We start from the raw sequence: 16,263 nt of genomic DNA, 5'->3' as shown, positions 1-16,263 counted from the left end.
GCATTTCCACGTATTTGCCATGACGGCACATTCGTGACATATACATGAGCTTTAGTGCACCTGTCTGCGCTTTGCAAAACTCTTGATTCCACTTTGTTTTCAGACAAAAATAGGAGTACAATATTTGTGGAAAAATAGTAGAAAACAGGAATTTTGAGAGGGCATACGGAAGAAGTGTGTTCTGGTTTTGTAGGTATAAGCTCATATTTCTCAAGATTAAGATAGGAGGCAGTAGATGTTGAAATTTGTGGTTATTGAAAAATCAAATTCGAAATTTTTTGAGATTTTCAATTTTCCATGAAAATGCTTTTTTAAAATTTTCAAATGAAAAATGTGGTGTGTGATTTTGTCCCACATCAGAAATGAAAGGAGAAGAATTGGGGTTTATATGTGGAGGTGTGTGTAGTATTCTTACTTAGATATTAAGACGCTCAGGGTTGTGTATGCACTGGAACAAAGTGGTCATCGCGGTACGAGTGGTCTAGCATAAGCCTAGGTGCGATGTGTCTGAAATGAGCCAGGATATTATAGGCAACTGACAAATTTTTACGTGATTCAGCCCGGTGAAATGAAAATAATTAATTTTATTTTATTTTTATTTTTCCTTATTTCCAACACATTTTTTCCAACAGCAGCAGATATATTGCACCTTACCAATCGGTTTAAACATTGATACGATGCAAATATCACCTAAAAGATGGTGTTCTTTAAAAGGCCCTTGACCAAAAATTCCAAGAAACTCGGAGAGAAATTTTGCTGGTCTGGAATTACCAGAAAGCTAGATTTTCAGAGCATATAAAATCATCCAAGGCAGGCAAGCTTCTGCGCCACTTCTTTCATGGTTGGTCTTTCTTCTCCTTTCAATCTCAAGCAGCTTCTAGCAATCTCGGCAATAGCTAGCAAATCCGCCATCTTTGCCTCTTTCACTATTCCTTTGTCAAGTACCTCATGCAAATTTCCTCTCTCAACATAAGACAGGAAATGCATTACCAGGCTACCGTAGCCAGGTGTCTGTTCGTCTTGGACAGGCTTCCTTCCCGACAAAAGCTCGAGCAGAACAACCCCGAAGCTATACACGTCGCTCTTCTCTGTTAATTTTTCAGTTTTGAAGTATTCAGGATCCAAGTATCCAATAGTCCCTTTCACGGTAGGCGACACCCGGATTTTATCTATTGGAACAAGCCTACAGACTCCAAAATCGGCGAGCTTGGCCGTGAAATTCTCGTCTAATAGTATATTCGATGACTTTACATCTCTGTGGAAAATAGGCATTGAAATACAACCGTGCAGGTGAGAAAGAGCTTCTGCAATTTCACGGGCTACGCGGAGGCGGTCCTTCCATGATAACTGAATTGTAAGGTTGGGATCATCATGGAGTTTCTGGTATAAAGTACAGCCGGATATGAATTCATAGATGAGTAATGGAACTTGGGTCTCCAAGCAACAGCCCAAGAGCTTAACAATGTTCTTATGATCAATTTGGCCAAGGATAACGAGCTCGTTTATGAACTGATCAACTTGTTCCTGGCCCACCTCTTCTGATTTTTTGACGGCGATGATCAATCCATCCTCTTGGGTTCCCATGTAGAAACTGCCTTGGCCGCCACTCCCTCGAATTCTGCTGCTATCGAAGTTGCCGGTGGCCTTTATGAGGTCACGAGCAGAGAAGATCTTGATGTGTTTGATAGATGTACCTTTGCTTGGAGAGGGATATTGTCGTAGCAGGAGGCCTCCATTCTGACGGAAGTATTTGGCGTTGAGATTTCTGAGTTGTCTCTTCTTTCGAGCCGAATAGAGCAAATACAAACATGGTATCAGCAGCCCAGCGCTCACGACAGCCGCTGTGGCGAACATGAAAACAGAATTAGAAGATTTTTACATTTTGTTCTGCTTATTCTGCTTGCTGTTTTGCGAGTGAAATAATGGAAGATGTTCTCTGACCTATGATAATTTCAACCATTGGAAAGTGTTTGTGGGGCTTGTGGCAGCCGATTCCGGATGCAGAGCCGTTGCCCCAAGTCCCTGCTGGGCAGCGGCAAAAGTACCCTGGAACTCTGTTCTCGCAAGTAGCTCCTGGCGCACATACACGGCCCCAGAGGAGGTTGCACTCATCAATATCTGATTATTGAAGCCAAATGAAAAAATCCCATTTAGCAAAAGGTTTGCAATGAACACACGATCAACATGTGTCTGTCTCTGTGTGTGTGTGTGTGTGTGTGTGTGTGTGTGTGTGTGTGTGTGTGTGTGTATAGGCCAGTCAGCTATTTATAGGCTATGAATCACCTTGGCATCCTCCCAGGCCGTTGAGATAAGGATTCCCTTCATACCCAACAGCACATCTGCAGAGATAACCAGAACTTCCCATGCTATCAATGCAGGAGCTGTTCTCCCCACATATAGAGGAATTCGATTTCTTTGCTTGGTTACAAATTTTTTTTCCGATGGCCCACTCGAGCTTCATATGGACGTTGCGATTGAATTCCAAAAGATCGATGCTTTGAAAATGTAGCTTCCATCTTCGACGATAAACCCATAACCAAGGCTTAATCTACTAAAATTCTTCTCTTCACGCACATTAACAACGGAAATGTTGAGCAAATTCATGTTAGAAGGTACATCGACTTGGCAGCAGCCACGCCCACTGCAAGAATCGTTAACCACCTTCTCCCTTATAAGGCATATTGATGTGCAGGCATTGATTGCAGTCATACCGGTTGAGATGGATCCCAATGCACCGCATCCCACAACCATGAACTTGTTCGAGTTTACAGGGAATGTGTAAGGACTCTTTTTGGGCAGTTTGATCATAACAGTACTGTTGAAATATTTAAAGGTGGTGAAGGAATTGGCTATGAAGGGGGTGGAGTTGATGCGCAATTCTCCTGGCAAGATCTCGAGGAGTTGAAGGTTCGATTGTGCTAAGAACGGAATGCTTTGGTTGCAATTGACTTGGAAGCCAGGGAGGAAACAGCCTTCTCTGATTCCGAAAGGGTAAGTGATTTCAATGTGGCCGCATCTTTCCTGGCAATGGGTAATTGGAGGGTGAAGATTGCTTGTTACAAAGATGGAAAAGTAGTAAGTGATTAGAAACAACGAGGAAGGAAAGATTGTGGAGATTGCCATGATTGAGGAGGTTTCTTCTGTTTTTTTGGTTTTTTAAAAATATGTTATAAGAAGAACCTAGGGCTCATATCGATTAAAACAAGGTTACAACTTGGAACAGGCTCATTGTTAAACAATTTGCACGAGAAAACAAGGCGGTTTTTTTGGAGAATCCGGAATTAACCATTCGTGCTCGTGTGGCTCCGAATCCATTACTCAACAGTTCTCACTAACAACTTTTTTGGAACTCATCTCTCATGATACTAGCCCAAAATCCGAACCGTTCATGTGATGCATCACCCCATGAAACCTTTGGGGTGTAACTTTTACCATTATCCAAAACTTTGGTGGGTCATAGGAAAAGAGAGAGACTAATCAAGGGAGTAAATTGTTTCCTCTTTCCATGGCCCACCAAAGTTTTGGATCAGGGTGAAAGTCAAAACCTGCTGGCTTCATGGGGTGCTGCATCACATGGACGGTTCAGATTTTGCACGTATATCATGGTAGATGAGTTCTTAAAAAGTTTTCACGAGTTCAGGTGAGAACTCGTGTGCAGATGAGTGTGTGTGTGTGTGTGTGTATATATATATATATATATTCAGCGAGAAATTTGGTATTATCCCCGCGGTGATGATATGGTATATATTACCAAGTTTAATAGTCTTGGATTGCAGGGCCCACCATGACCCTTGTGTGGATCTTTTAAAGCACTACACGATGGGATCCAAGATCACTCAAATCCATAGGAAAATGAAGAAGAAATCCTTCTTGAACTTTGCAGCCGAAACCAATGCCACCGTTATTGCGTGCATCTCAGGAGCCCAGTCGGATCAATATCGTCCTCCCATTAGCTGGGGTGCTATAAATCTCTAGTCGTGGCCCACTTTCAAGGTGTCATGGGCCATGTTTGATGAAGCATCTCACATGCCTTTTTATTGGCCATGCAACCAAGACCTTGTCTGATCCAAACTTCAATAAAAGTGGGGTGTCTGTCATCTCTTAGTACTTCAATTACCTAGATCTATCATCTCTTAGTACTTCAATAAAAGTGGAGTGTCTGGCATCTCTTAGTACTTCAATTACCTAGGAGGTTAAAATCAGTAAAAATGAAGAAGAAGAAAAAAATCACACAAGAAAAGTAACCTGTAACCTTTCAGGCTTGAGTCGGATGGAGCCAACTTGCACTAGTGGCTTGATCAAGACCACCAGAGTCAACAAGGGTTCGATTGAATTGTCGTGTCAACTCAACGTAGGTCCAACTGAGATGATTGTGCCATTCTAAGAATTCATAGGATAGGAGGTATGACAAAAGCACTTTTTATTCTTTCATATGAAGGAGGATTTCTCCTGAAAAAGAAAATGCTAGCTCCATGCTAACGGATACAGATCCATCCATAGGTTATGATGCACCAGATCTTGTAGCCAGGGATAGCAATGGGTCTGGGTTCAGGTTGACTCAGGATTTGCCTCAGCTGCACCCATTTACTAAACCGGACAAGAAGCAACCATTACCTTGTGGACTGACTTGACCTTAAAAATCATCAACCCAAGCCCACACTGACTTGACCTAATGAGGCCTAGTTTGAACAAACTTCAGGTTCTTTTGGATTGTGGTAAAAAAAAAAAAAAAAAAAATTTAAAAAAAAAAAAGACAACTGTAAGGACTATGGAACTATGAAAAGGATTTTATATATATTACACACACACCCCACACATATACCCACACTGTAGTGGGATTTCACCGCCTATGGGTACTCGAACCCTTGACCTGGTGTTGAAACTCTTGTGAGTCTATAACCGGGGTAAGAGTAAGGACCCTATCTTGTGTTGTTTGGATAGCAAGGAGATAGTGAGTCCCACGTACCAATAATTAGTATTTTTCATAAACAAATTCTAACGAACAAAATACAAGGTGATCATTGAGATTTTTGACATATGCATGGCATATATATGAGCTTTAGTGCACGCATGTGCGCTTAGCAAAAGTCTCAATTCGACTTTGTATTCGGACCAAACTAGGTGTACAATATTTCTGCAAAATAGTAGAAAACATGAACTACTTGGGGTTATATGTTGCAGAAGTGTGTTTTGGGTATGGTTCTCGGTTTTGCAGGCCTAAGCTCACAAGTCTCCAGAACGGGAAAGGAGGCAAGCAGATTAGTGGCACCGCTCTTGCAAACCAGTTTTAAAATGATTAGGGTGCAAATATCACCTCAAAGATAGTGTTCTTTCAATGACACTTGAGCAAAATTTTCAAGAAACTTGGAGAGAATTTTTGCCGGAATGGAATAACATTTCACGTACGAAACCTAGATTTTTGGGGCCCGTGAGATCGTCCAAGGCAAGCAAGCTTCTGCAGCACTTTCTTTTTGGATCGGGCGAAAGAAGAGAGAAGTGTAAGGATTATGGAACTATGGAAAGGATTTTTCCAATGTTTAGATCTTTTGTGTTGTTTGGATAGTAAAGGGAGAGTGAATTCCACATACCAATAATTAGTATTTTCCATAATTAAATTCGAACGCACAAATACAAGGTGGTTATTGTGAGAGAAATATGAGATTTCTGGCATATGTGTGGTGTATACATGAGCTTTAGTGCACTTGTATGCGCTTAGCAAAAATCTCAGTTCCACTTTGTTTTCAGACTGAATTAGGCGTACAATATTTCTGCAAAAATAGTAGAAAACAGAAAGCGAATCAGGGGTGTATATTATAGAAGTATGTTTTTCTATGGTTCTCGATTTTGCAGGCCTAAGATGACGTTTCTCTAGATCAGTAAAGGAGGAAGGCAGATTGATGCATCCCTCTTGCAAAGCTGTTTAAATATTTATAGGGTACAAATATCACCTCAAAGATGATAGTGTTCTTTAAAAGATCCTTGAACAAAACTTTCAAGAAATTCGGAGAGAATTTTTTATGGAATGAAATTACATTGCGCGAAAGCTAGATTTTTAGGGCATATAAGATCATCCAAGGCAGGCAAGCTTCCGTGCCACTTCTTGCATGGTCGGTCTCTCTTCTCCTTTCAAACTCAAGCATCTTCTAGCAATCTTTGCAATAGCTAGCAAATCCGCCATTTTTGCCTCTCTCACTATTCCTTCATCTAGAACCTCAAGCAAATTTCCTCTCTCAACATAAGAGAGGAAATGCATTACCAGGCTACTGTAGTCTCGTGTCTGTTGGTGTTGGACAGGCTTCCTTCCTGACAAAAGCTCGAGCAGAACGACCCCGAAGCTATACACATCGCTCTTCTCTGTTAATATTCCAGTTTTGAAGTATTCAGGATCCAAGTATCCTATAGTCCCTTTCACAGGCGTCGACACCCTGAATTCTTCTTTTGGAATAAGCCTAGAGACTCCGAAATCGGCGAGCTTGGCTGTGAAGTTCTCATCTAATAGTATGTTGGATGACTTGACATCTCTGTGGAAAATAGGCATTGAAACACAACTGTGTAGGTAAGAAAGAGCATCCGCAATTTCACGGGCTATCCGGAGGCGGTCCTTCCATGATAATTGAATTGTAAGGTTGGGATCATGATGGAGTTTCTGGTATAAAGTACCGCCAGAGATGAATTCATAGATGAGTAATGGAACTGGAGTCTCCAAGCAACAGCCCAAGAGCTTAACAATGTTCTTATGATCAATTTGGCTAAGGATGATAAGCTCGTTTATGAACTGATCAACTTGGCATATGGCCACCTCTTCTGGTATTTTGATTGCGACAATCGATCCATCTTCTTGTGTTCCCATGTAGACGGTGCCTTGGCCACCACTCCCTAGAATTCTTCTTCTATCATAGTTGCTGGTAGCCTTCTTGAGCTCATGGGCAGAGAAGATCTTGATGTGTTCGATAGCTGTACCTTTGCTCAGAGAGAAAATTTGTTGTAGGCGGCCTGCATTCTGACGGGCATTGAGATTTTTGAGGTGTCTCTTCTTTTGAACCAAATAGAGCAAATACATACATGTTGTCAGCAGCCAGGCGCTCACTACAGCCGCTGTGGCGAACAGGAAACTAGAATTAGAAGATTTTTACAATTTGTTCTGCACATTCAGCTTGCTGTTTTGACTAGTGAAATAATGGAAGATGTTCTCTGACCTAGGACAATTTCAACCATTGGAAAGTGCTTGTGGGGCTTGTGGCAGCCGTTTCTGGATGTGGAACCGTTGCCCCGAGTCCCCGCTGGGCAGTGACAAAAGTACCCAGGAACTCTGTTCTCGCAAATAGCTCCTGGAACACATGGACTGGAAGTGGAGTTGCATTCATCCAAATCTGCGTATGAAAGCCAAATATAAAAAAAATATTCAAATTAGCAAAATGTTTGAAACGATCAAAATGTATATATCTATGTAGGCCAATCAGCTATTCAGGGGCTATGAATCACCTTGGCATCCTTGTTGGCCATTGAGATAAGGGTTCCCTTGATACCCATAATCACATCTGCAGAGATAACCAGAACCTGTAATGCTGTTAACACAAGAGCTGTTCTCCCCACATATACAGGAATTCAATTTTTTAACTCGGCCACAATTCTTTTTTCCAATGGCCCACTCAAGCTTCATATGGATGTCCCTGTTGAAGTCCAAAAGATCTGACGCTGTGAAATTGTAGCTTCCATCTTCGACAACGAACCCGTGACGAGAATGGCTAAATTCGGTCAAATTCATGCTGTCAAGTATAGTGATGATGGATATTTTGAGCGACTTCCTGAAGGAAGGAACATCAACTTGGCAGCAGCCGTACCCGCTGCAAGAACCGTTAACCACCTTCTTCCTTCCAAGGCATATCGAGATGCACGAGTTGATTGCAGTCACACTGTCTGAGATGGATCCCCATGCATTGCATCCCACAACGATGAACTTGTTCGAGTTTACAGGGAATGTGTAAGGACTCTTTTTGGGCAGTTTGATCAAATGTTCAAAGCTGGTGAAGGAACTGGATATGAAGGGGGTGGAATTGATGCGAACTTCTCCGGGCAAGATCTCGAGTAGTTGAAGGTTGGATCGCCCTAAAAAGGGAATGCTTTGGTTGCAGTTGACTTCGAAGCCAGATAGGAAACATCCTTCTCCGATTCCGAACGGGTAAGTTATTTGGACGTTGCCACATTTTTCTGGGCAATGGGGAATTGGAGGGCTAAGATTGCTTGTTACAAAGATGGGAAAGTAGTGAGTGAGTGCAAGCAATAAGGAAGTGAAGATTGTGGAGATTGCCATGATTGAGGAGGTCTGTTCTTTTGGTTTTAAAAATCTGTTACAAGGTGCCACCTAGCGCTCATGTCGATTACAACAAGGTTCCAACTTACGAGGACGCGGATTGCGTCCTACCCCCGCCCGGACGGTAATCCGTCCGGGCAGGGCTCTGTAGGGCCCACCTTATTGTAAGTGTTTTATCCACGCCGTTAAACATTTTTTTCTGATAATTTTAATATATAAACCAAAAAACGAGGCAGGTCCAAGGCTTAAGTGGACCATACCAAAGGAAGCTGCACTGATAATGACACCCACCGTTGAAACCTTTCTAAGGGCCAACGTGATGTTTTTTTACCATACAACCTATTCATAAGGTCATGTAGACGTGGATGAAGTGAAAACACAAATATCAGCTTGATCCAAAACTTCTCCAGCTCCTGAGAAGTTTTTAATGTTGGACGTTCAATCCTCAATTTGTGGTCCCCTTAAGCCTTGGACCTACCTCATTTTTTGGTCCATATATTAAAATTATCGGAAAAAGCGCTTAATGGCGTGGATAAAACACTTACAATACGGTGGGCCCCACAGAACCCTGGGGTAGGACGCAATCCGCGTCCAACTTACAAGAGGTTAAAAGTGTTAAACGACATGCACCAGGCAAGCAAGGTTTGAGTGTTTTGGACGTAGATTGCTTGCCCAGGAAGTTCCTGCGCTGAGAAGCTATGTGGGGCTGATCACGATGTTTGTGAGAAATCCACCCCATTCATCCGTTTTTTTCAGCTCATATTAGGACACTAGACATAGAATGACGCGGATCTAAAACTCAAGGAGACCACACTAGAGGGAAAAGTGGGGAAAGAAATGCAGACCGTTGCCTTGATGATTATATGCCATCCAAACCGTTTATACGGTCATTGCTACTGCGATGAACTAAAACATTGGAAAAATAGCCTGATAAAAAATTTCTATGGCCATACGCACGTTTCAATGGTGGTCGTCCAATCTCCATTGTTTCTTCTCGAGTGGCCCATTTGAATATTGGTTCCTCCTCATTTTTAGTCTGATGTTATAAAATGATCTGGCAAAACGGATGAATGGAGTAGATTTCTCAAAAACATCACGGTGGGCCCTAACTAGTTTCCCATGAATGGCTTTGGCAGGAAATCCGCATCGGGGTTTTCTGGAGAACATGGAATCAAACCTTCCAGCTCATGTGTGCCTTTATGCCCTAAATCGCATCAGGACACACACATCTCTCTCTCTCTCTCTCCATCTTAACCATCCATTTGCAGGAATTTGATGGGGGTAGATAGGATCATATGATTGGTGCCATAGCCGGGGTGCTATAAATCTCTAGTCCTGACCCAGCTTCGAAGTTGCACAGGTCGTGTTTGATTAAGGGTCTCGCAAGCCTTTTATTGACCCTGAACCCAAGGCCTTGTCTGACAACTTTTTCATTTGATTCGACGTTCGATCAAAGTAGAGCGTCTATTATCTCAATAACCTACATCTATAGTTTGGAGGTTAAAATCAGTGAAAAAGAAAATGAAAAGTATCATATTTGACCCTTTCATGCTTGAGTTAGACGGAGCTAATTCACACAAGTAGCTTGACCAATACAACCCAAGTCAAGGAGGTTTTGGTTGAATTATGATATCAACTCAACGTAGGTCCAATTGAGACGAGTGCACCATCCTAAGAATTGATTTTTTTTTATTTTTTATTTTTTTTATTTTTAAAAAATTTTTTAAAAAGGAGGCATGACAAAAGCACTTTTTATTCTTTCATATGTTGGAGGATTTTGCTTGAAAAAAAAAATGTTTCATACTGACGGATTCAAGTCCATTCATGAGTTATGATGCACGAGATCTTGTAGCCAGGGGTAGCAATGGATCTGGGTTCCAGTCAAGGTTTGCCTCAGCCTCACCCATTTACTAAACTGGAAAAGAATTCCTGTCTTAACTTGTCCTGAACCCATTACCATGTGGACCAACCGGACCTACTTAAAAATCATCAAGCCCAAGCCCTAGCTGACCATAGCCATTTAATTCTAATTGGGTTAGGATCAACAAACCTAACCTAACCTTGAACAACCAAACTTGAGCTCAAGTACATACAAAAATACATACATTATGTGGATGCATCTGCACTTATTTATTTAGGTGTTGGGTTGGATGAGTTGGGTTATTTGGCCCTGACTATTGATAGGCTATATGGGCAGGTCGGATTGGTAAGAGTCAACCAGAGCCTGGCTCATTTAATTAAATGGGCACCAAAGCGTGGCTCACTAACGATTTTGAAAGCTTGGTTTAAACCTGCCTTAGATGCGGATCGGTCCAGTTGATTATTGCATCACTCGACCCATTGCTACCCCTACCTGTAGCAATTACTAATGAGGCACTGTTTGAACAAACTTAAATGGTTCTTTTTGGATTGTGGGAAAGAAAATAGAAATGCAACGATTATGGAACTATGGAAAGGGTTTTTTCCCCACTGTTTAGAACTTTAGTGTGCGTGTGTGTGTGTGTGTTTCTTTTGGATAGCAAGGAGAAAGCAAATTCCACATACCAATAATCAGTATTTTTCATAATTAAATTCTAATGCACAAAATATGAGGTGATCATTGTGAGAGAAATATGAGATTTCTGGCATATGCACGGCGTATATGTGAGCTTTACTTGAAAACAGGTAAGAAGTCATGGGGGAGTGTTTCGGGTATTGTTTTCAATTTTCCGGGCCTAAGCTCACATTTCTCCTGATTGAGAGAGGACGAAGGCAGATTGCTGCACCCCTCTTGCAAACCAGCTTAAGAATTGATAGGGTGTAAATATCACCTCAAAGATAGTGTTCTTTAAAAGACCCCAGAACAATTTTTTGAAGAAACTCGAAGAGATTTTTGCTGGAATCGAATTACATTGCGCGAAAGCGAGATTTTCGGGGCATATAAGATCATCCAAGGCAGACAAGCTTCTGCACCACTTCTTTCATGGTCGGTCTCTTTTCTCCTCTCAAACTCAAGCATCTTCGAGCAATCTTTGCAACAGCTAGCAAATCTTCCATTTTTGCCTCTCTCACTATTCCCTCGTCTAGAACCTCAAGCAAATTTCCACTCTTGACATAAGACAGGAAATGCAGTACCAGGCTACTGTAGTCTCGTGTCTGTTGGTGTTGGACAGGCTTCCTTCCCGACAAAAGCTCAAGCAGAACAACCCTGAAGCTATACACGTCGCTCTTCTCTGTTAATTTTCCAGTTTTGAAGTATTCAGGATCCAAGTATCCTATAGTCCCTTTCACGGTCGTTGACACCCTGATTTTATCTATTGGAATAAGTCTAGAGACTCCGAAATCGGCAAGCTTCGCCATGAAGTTCTCGTCTAATAGTATGTTGGATGACTTGACATCTCTGTGGAAAATAGGCATTGAAACACAACTGTGCAGGTAAGAAAGAGCATCTGCAATTTCACCGGCTATCCGGAGGCGGTCCTTCCATGATAACTGAATTGTAAGGTTGGGATCATGATGGAGTTTCTGGTATAAAGTACCACCCGAGATGAATTCATAGATGAGCAATGGAACTCGGGTCTCCAAGCAACAACCCAAGAGCTTAACAATGTTCTTATGATCAATTTGGCTAAGGATGACAAGCTCATTTATGAACTGATCAACTTGGCCTTCGGCCACCTCTTCTGGTTTTTTTATGGCGATGATTGATCCATCTTCTTGGGTTCCCATGTAGACGGTGCCTTGGCCCCCACTCCCTAGAATTCTGCTGCTATCATAGTTGCTGGTGGCCTTCTTGAGCTCGCTTGCAGAGAAGATTTTGATGTGTTTGATAGCTGTACCTTTGCTTGGAGAGAAGTATTGTTGTAGCAGGAGGCCTCCATTCTGACGGAAGTATTTGGTTTTGAGATTTTTGAGGTGTCTCTTCTTTCGAGCCAAATATAGCCAATACAGACATGGTGTCAGCAGCCCAGTGCACATGACAGTCGCTGTGGCGAACAGGAAAAGAGAATTAGAAAAGTTTTTTTACATTTTGTTCTGCACATTCTGCTTGCTGTTTTGCTAGTGAAATAAGGGAAGATGTTCTCTGACCTATGACAATTTCAACCATTGGAAAGTGCTTGTGGAGCTTGCGGCAGCCGATTCCGGATGTGGAACCGTTGCCCCAAGTCCCCTCTGGGCAGTGACAAAAGTACCCAGGAACTCTGTTCTCACAAGTAGCTCCTGGAACACATGGACTGGAAGGGGAGTTGCACTCATCAAAATCTGCGTATGGAAGCCAAATAAAAAATACTCATTTAGCAAAATGTTATCAAGGAACCCATGATCAACATGTATATATCTATGTAGGCTAATCAGCTGTTCAGAGGCTATGAATCACCTTGGCATCCTTGCGGGCCATTGAGATAAGGGTTCCCTCGATACCCATCAGCACATTTGCAGAGATAACCAGAACTTGTCATGCTGTCATCACAGGAGCTGTTCTCCCCACATATAGAGGAAGAGTTCTTCACTTGGCTACAACACTTTTTTCCTATGGCCCAATCGAGATTCATATGGATGTCATGGCTGAAGTTCCAAAGATCCGACCCTGTGAAAATGTAGCTTCCATCTTCGACAACAAACCCATAACCAAGTCGGCCAAATGGCATGAAATTTGTGGCTGTAGGCACTTCCATGACAGATATGTTGAGTGAGTTGCTGATGGAAGGTACATCGACTTGGCAGCAGCTGTGCCCGCTGCAAGAACCATTAACCACAGTCTCCCCTCGAGGGCACATTGATGTGCACGCATTCATGGCACTCACACTGCCTGAGATTGATCCCCTTTTATTACATCCCGTGACGATGAATTTGTTCGACTTGATTGGGAATTTATAAGGACTCTTTTCAGGCAGATTGATCTGAACAGGATCATAAAGGAAGCATCGAATGAATTTGCATACGGCTATGAAGGGGGTGGAGTTTATGCGAACTTCTCCTGGCAAGATCTCAAGGAGTTGAAGGTTCGACCGAGCTAAGAATGAAATGTTTTGTTTGCAGTTGATTTCGAAGCCAGGGTAGAAACATCCTTCTCCAATTCCAAACGGGTAAGTAATTTTGGTGTTGCCACAGTTTTCCAGGCAATGGGGAAGTGGAGGGCTAAGATTGCTTGTTACAAAGATGGAGAAGTAGTAAGCGATTACAAGCAATAAGGAAGGGAAGATTGTGGAGACTGCCATGATTGAGAAGGTTTGTTCTGTTTTTTTAATTTTTATTTTGGTTTTTAGAAATCTGTTACAAGATGCACCAAGGTTCATGTCGATTAAAACAAGGTTCCAAATTCCAAGAGGCTAATTCTTTAAAACACTTTGCACGAGGTAAAAAGGTCGGTTTTTTTGGGACAGTCTGGAATCAAACCTTCCTGCTCACCTTTTTTTTTTCTGAGAATCTGGAACCTAGGTGGGGCCCTCCCTGATGTTGATGAGAAATCCACCCTGTCCATCCGTTTTGTCATCTCATTTTAGGACATGAAACACAAAATGAGGCAGCCATAAGAAGACAAAACAGTGGGACTGAGGGACCACTGTTGAAACAGTCGTATCGCTACAGAAGTTCTGTATCAGGCTATTTTTTTTATTTTATTTTTTTTCAATTTCAGTTCATCTAAGTGGGAATGACCTTATGAACGGTTTGGATGGAATATAAACATCAACATGGACCCACGGAGGTTTCAATGGTAGAAATTTTTTTCCCCACTTTTCCCTCTCGCGCGCCCTGCTTGGCCTCATTTTTTGTCTCATGTCCTTGAATGAGCTGGCGAACGGATGGATTTCTCGGAAACATCGGGCCCCCACCAAGCTTCCCTGCTCAGGAACTTCCTGCTATAGCCCCGTCCGAATCAACCCTTTCTGCTCATGGCGCCCTTCTCTAATGGAGAATCTCTAACTAACCCTTCCTGCTCATATGGCCCCAAATCTCTCTCATGGCACCAGCAACCCTTCCCGCTCATGGCACTTTTTTTCCTTCCTTTTTTTATTTTTTATTTTTATTTTTTATTTTTTTTAAAGAGAGAATCTGAAATCAACCCTTACAGCTCATGTGACCCCACATCATAGCCTCCCTCTCGGAAGCAAGGTGTGTTGACGTCACCAAATTCTGTAGGCCCCACCATGATATGTCATATCCATACTGTCCATCCATTTTGGGAGATCATTTTAAGGAATGAGCCTAGAAATGAGGCAAATCCAAAGCACCATTGATAACAGGTAGGATGGCAAATAAACATCATGGTGGGCCCCACAAAGGTTTCAACAGTGGGCATGATTGAATCTGTGCATCAGTGTGTGTTGGGTGACACCTGACGGATACATTGAAATATACATCATGTGTCGCATTGAACAACCTACACCTTATGAGGCACTAGCAAACGATAGGTTTGAGGTTTGCAAGCTTCCTCCCCAGCTCATTGCTGCTTCATTTGGCTACGACTGTTTGGGTCCTCTCTGACTGGGAAGGCATTTCCATGGTACTCCAGTCTAGCGCCGGAATCCAATACGCACCTGGGATCAGATGCAAGACTTTCATGGAAAACTTCTTCTCGTCCGATGAAGATGTTAGCATCATAGGTTTGTTAGCTTCCTCACCTGGTCATTGCTGCCTTACTTGGCCAATGTCTTAAAAGCTAAAGTTCAAGTAACACTGATGTGGAAAACACCGATATCACTACGTCATCTTCGGACGGTTGCAAGGGATCCAGCAAAACAGGGCAGTATGCAGGCTAGTGTATAGTCACCTACACCCCCATGTCTAAATGCCACCAAGGGTACTGCACATCTATAAAATTTCAACTTTGTTGAGCTTGAATCTTCTCAATAGAACATGAAAGTAACTAAATTCTTTATACATCGTTTGTATTAAGCTTTTGCCTGCTGGTCTCAGTCCCTCTTGCATTCTCTCTTTTATTGTCCTCAACACTATATAAATGCCATTCAAGATCAACAGGGACACCACAGAGCACAAGCAGAAGGAAAGATGCATTCAAGACCAAGCTGAAGATGGTGGCGTATAGCAGACTTTCATGGATGGCAAAGATGGTGTCCAACTAATCAAATAAAGCAACAAATGCCCCACAGTAGCACTAATGCCCAACCAGTCAGGTGCAAAACAAGAACAGTACCATGAACTATATTTTTGGCTGCAACACATTGTGAAAGACGCAGGGTAATTGTATGAAAACAACATCTCCCGGTGATTTGGAACATTAATCCCATCTTCCCCAAGTAGGAGCACGGGAATCAGGTAAGGCAGGGATCAGCATTTGCAGATCCTCAATATAAAAAAAAAAAATCTTTACAATATGGTTACAAGAAAGCATTAGTGCTTCTCTCAAGTATAATTAGGTTCAAATACTTTCCCTGACAACATTAGAAAGTTGAATTTCAAGCCCAATTGGTGTGATTCACCATATATTCTGATTACTAACAACTCTAGAACTGAAAATCCTAGTAATAGTAGGTTTGGATTTCAAGTATCCCGAAAGGGGCGTCAGTGTTATTACGCTACAGTTGCAGACTAGTTTGGAATTCCAAAAAATAAAAAATAATAGGGTCTAATTTTCCATGGATTTCATTTCCTTCAGGAGATAGAACACTAATGTTAAGCAAATTAGAGGGTAATACCTATCTGGAAAAATCTAATCATGTGCATGCAATAGTACTGAATCCATACCCAACTGTTTGGAGATTGGCACTTCTGATGCAACAAGGTATCCAAACGCACAACCATAGCCTCTGTTGTTGCACCATAAAGGCAATACCATATATACTAGTATGCCTAAGCTTCAACTATGCCATTCCTGGGATTCAATAAAATCGAGCAAATGACAACAACAATTTTTTCTCCAAGAACCAAGATACTCCTATCTGATGTACCATTCACATGTGGAACCATGGTGAATGATGTCTTCCTTCCATTCAAGTTTCAACCCTGATGAT

The 16,263-nt window shown here is 42.1% G+C and overlaps 3 protein-coding genes across 4 annotated transcripts; all 3 read right to left on the bottom strand.

Annotated features, from left to right (window-relative positions):
- Positions 1-473: 473 nt before the first annotated feature.
- On the bottom strand, positions 474-2,806 carry LOC131218860 (wall-associated receptor kinase 3-like). Its single transcript, XM_058213731.1, has 3 exons — positions 2,284-2,806; positions 1,942-2,118; positions 474-1,841 (listed from the first exon to the last, which is right to left on the bottom strand). Exons 1-3 carry the CDS (start codon positions 2,459-2,461, stop codon positions 802-804), a joined length of 1,395 nt encoding a protein of 464 aa, XP_058069714.1. The 5' UTR covers positions 2,462-2,806; the 3' UTR covers positions 474-801.
- Positions 2,807-5,218: 2,412 nt separating this feature from the next.
- On the bottom strand, positions 5,219-8,311 carry LOC131249621 (putative wall-associated receptor kinase-like 16). Its single transcript, XM_058250416.1, has 3 exons — positions 7,483-8,311; positions 7,197-7,370; positions 5,219-7,095 (listed from the first exon to the last, which is right to left on the bottom strand). Exons 1-3 carry the CDS (start codon positions 8,309-8,311, stop codon positions 6,068-6,070), a joined length of 2,031 nt encoding a protein of 676 aa, XP_058106399.1. The 3' UTR covers positions 5,219-6,067.
- Positions 8,312-10,820: 2,509 nt separating this feature from the next.
- Positions 10,821-16,155, bottom strand: LOC131218849 (wall-associated receptor kinase 3-like). Of its 2 annotated transcripts, XM_058213717.1 has the most exons (4): positions 15,998-16,155; positions 12,669-13,191; positions 12,380-12,553; positions 10,821-12,276 (listed from the first exon to the last, which is right to left on the bottom strand). In XM_058213717.1, exons 1-4 carry the CDS (start codon positions 16,052-16,054, stop codon positions 11,237-11,239), a joined length of 1,794 nt encoding a protein of 597 aa, XP_058069700.1. In that variant the 5' UTR covers positions 16,055-16,155; the 3' UTR covers positions 10,821-11,236. The 2 variants fall into 2 exon arrangements, with proteins under 2 accessions (XP_058069700.1, XP_058069693.1); XM_058213710.1 differs by lacking the exon at positions 15,998-16,155 and having other exon boundaries at positions 12,669-14,298.
- Positions 16,156-16,263: the final 108 nt, after the last annotated feature.

Source organism: Magnolia sinica, chromosome 1 (assembly GCF_029962835.1).
Source record: "Magnolia sinica isolate HGM2019 chromosome 1, MsV1, whole genome shotgun sequence".
Taxonomy (NCBI): domain Eukaryota; kingdom Viridiplantae; phylum Streptophyta; class Magnoliopsida; order Magnoliales; family Magnoliaceae; genus Magnolia; species Magnolia sinica.
This window is presented reverse-complemented; position numbering and strand designations above follow the sequence as displayed.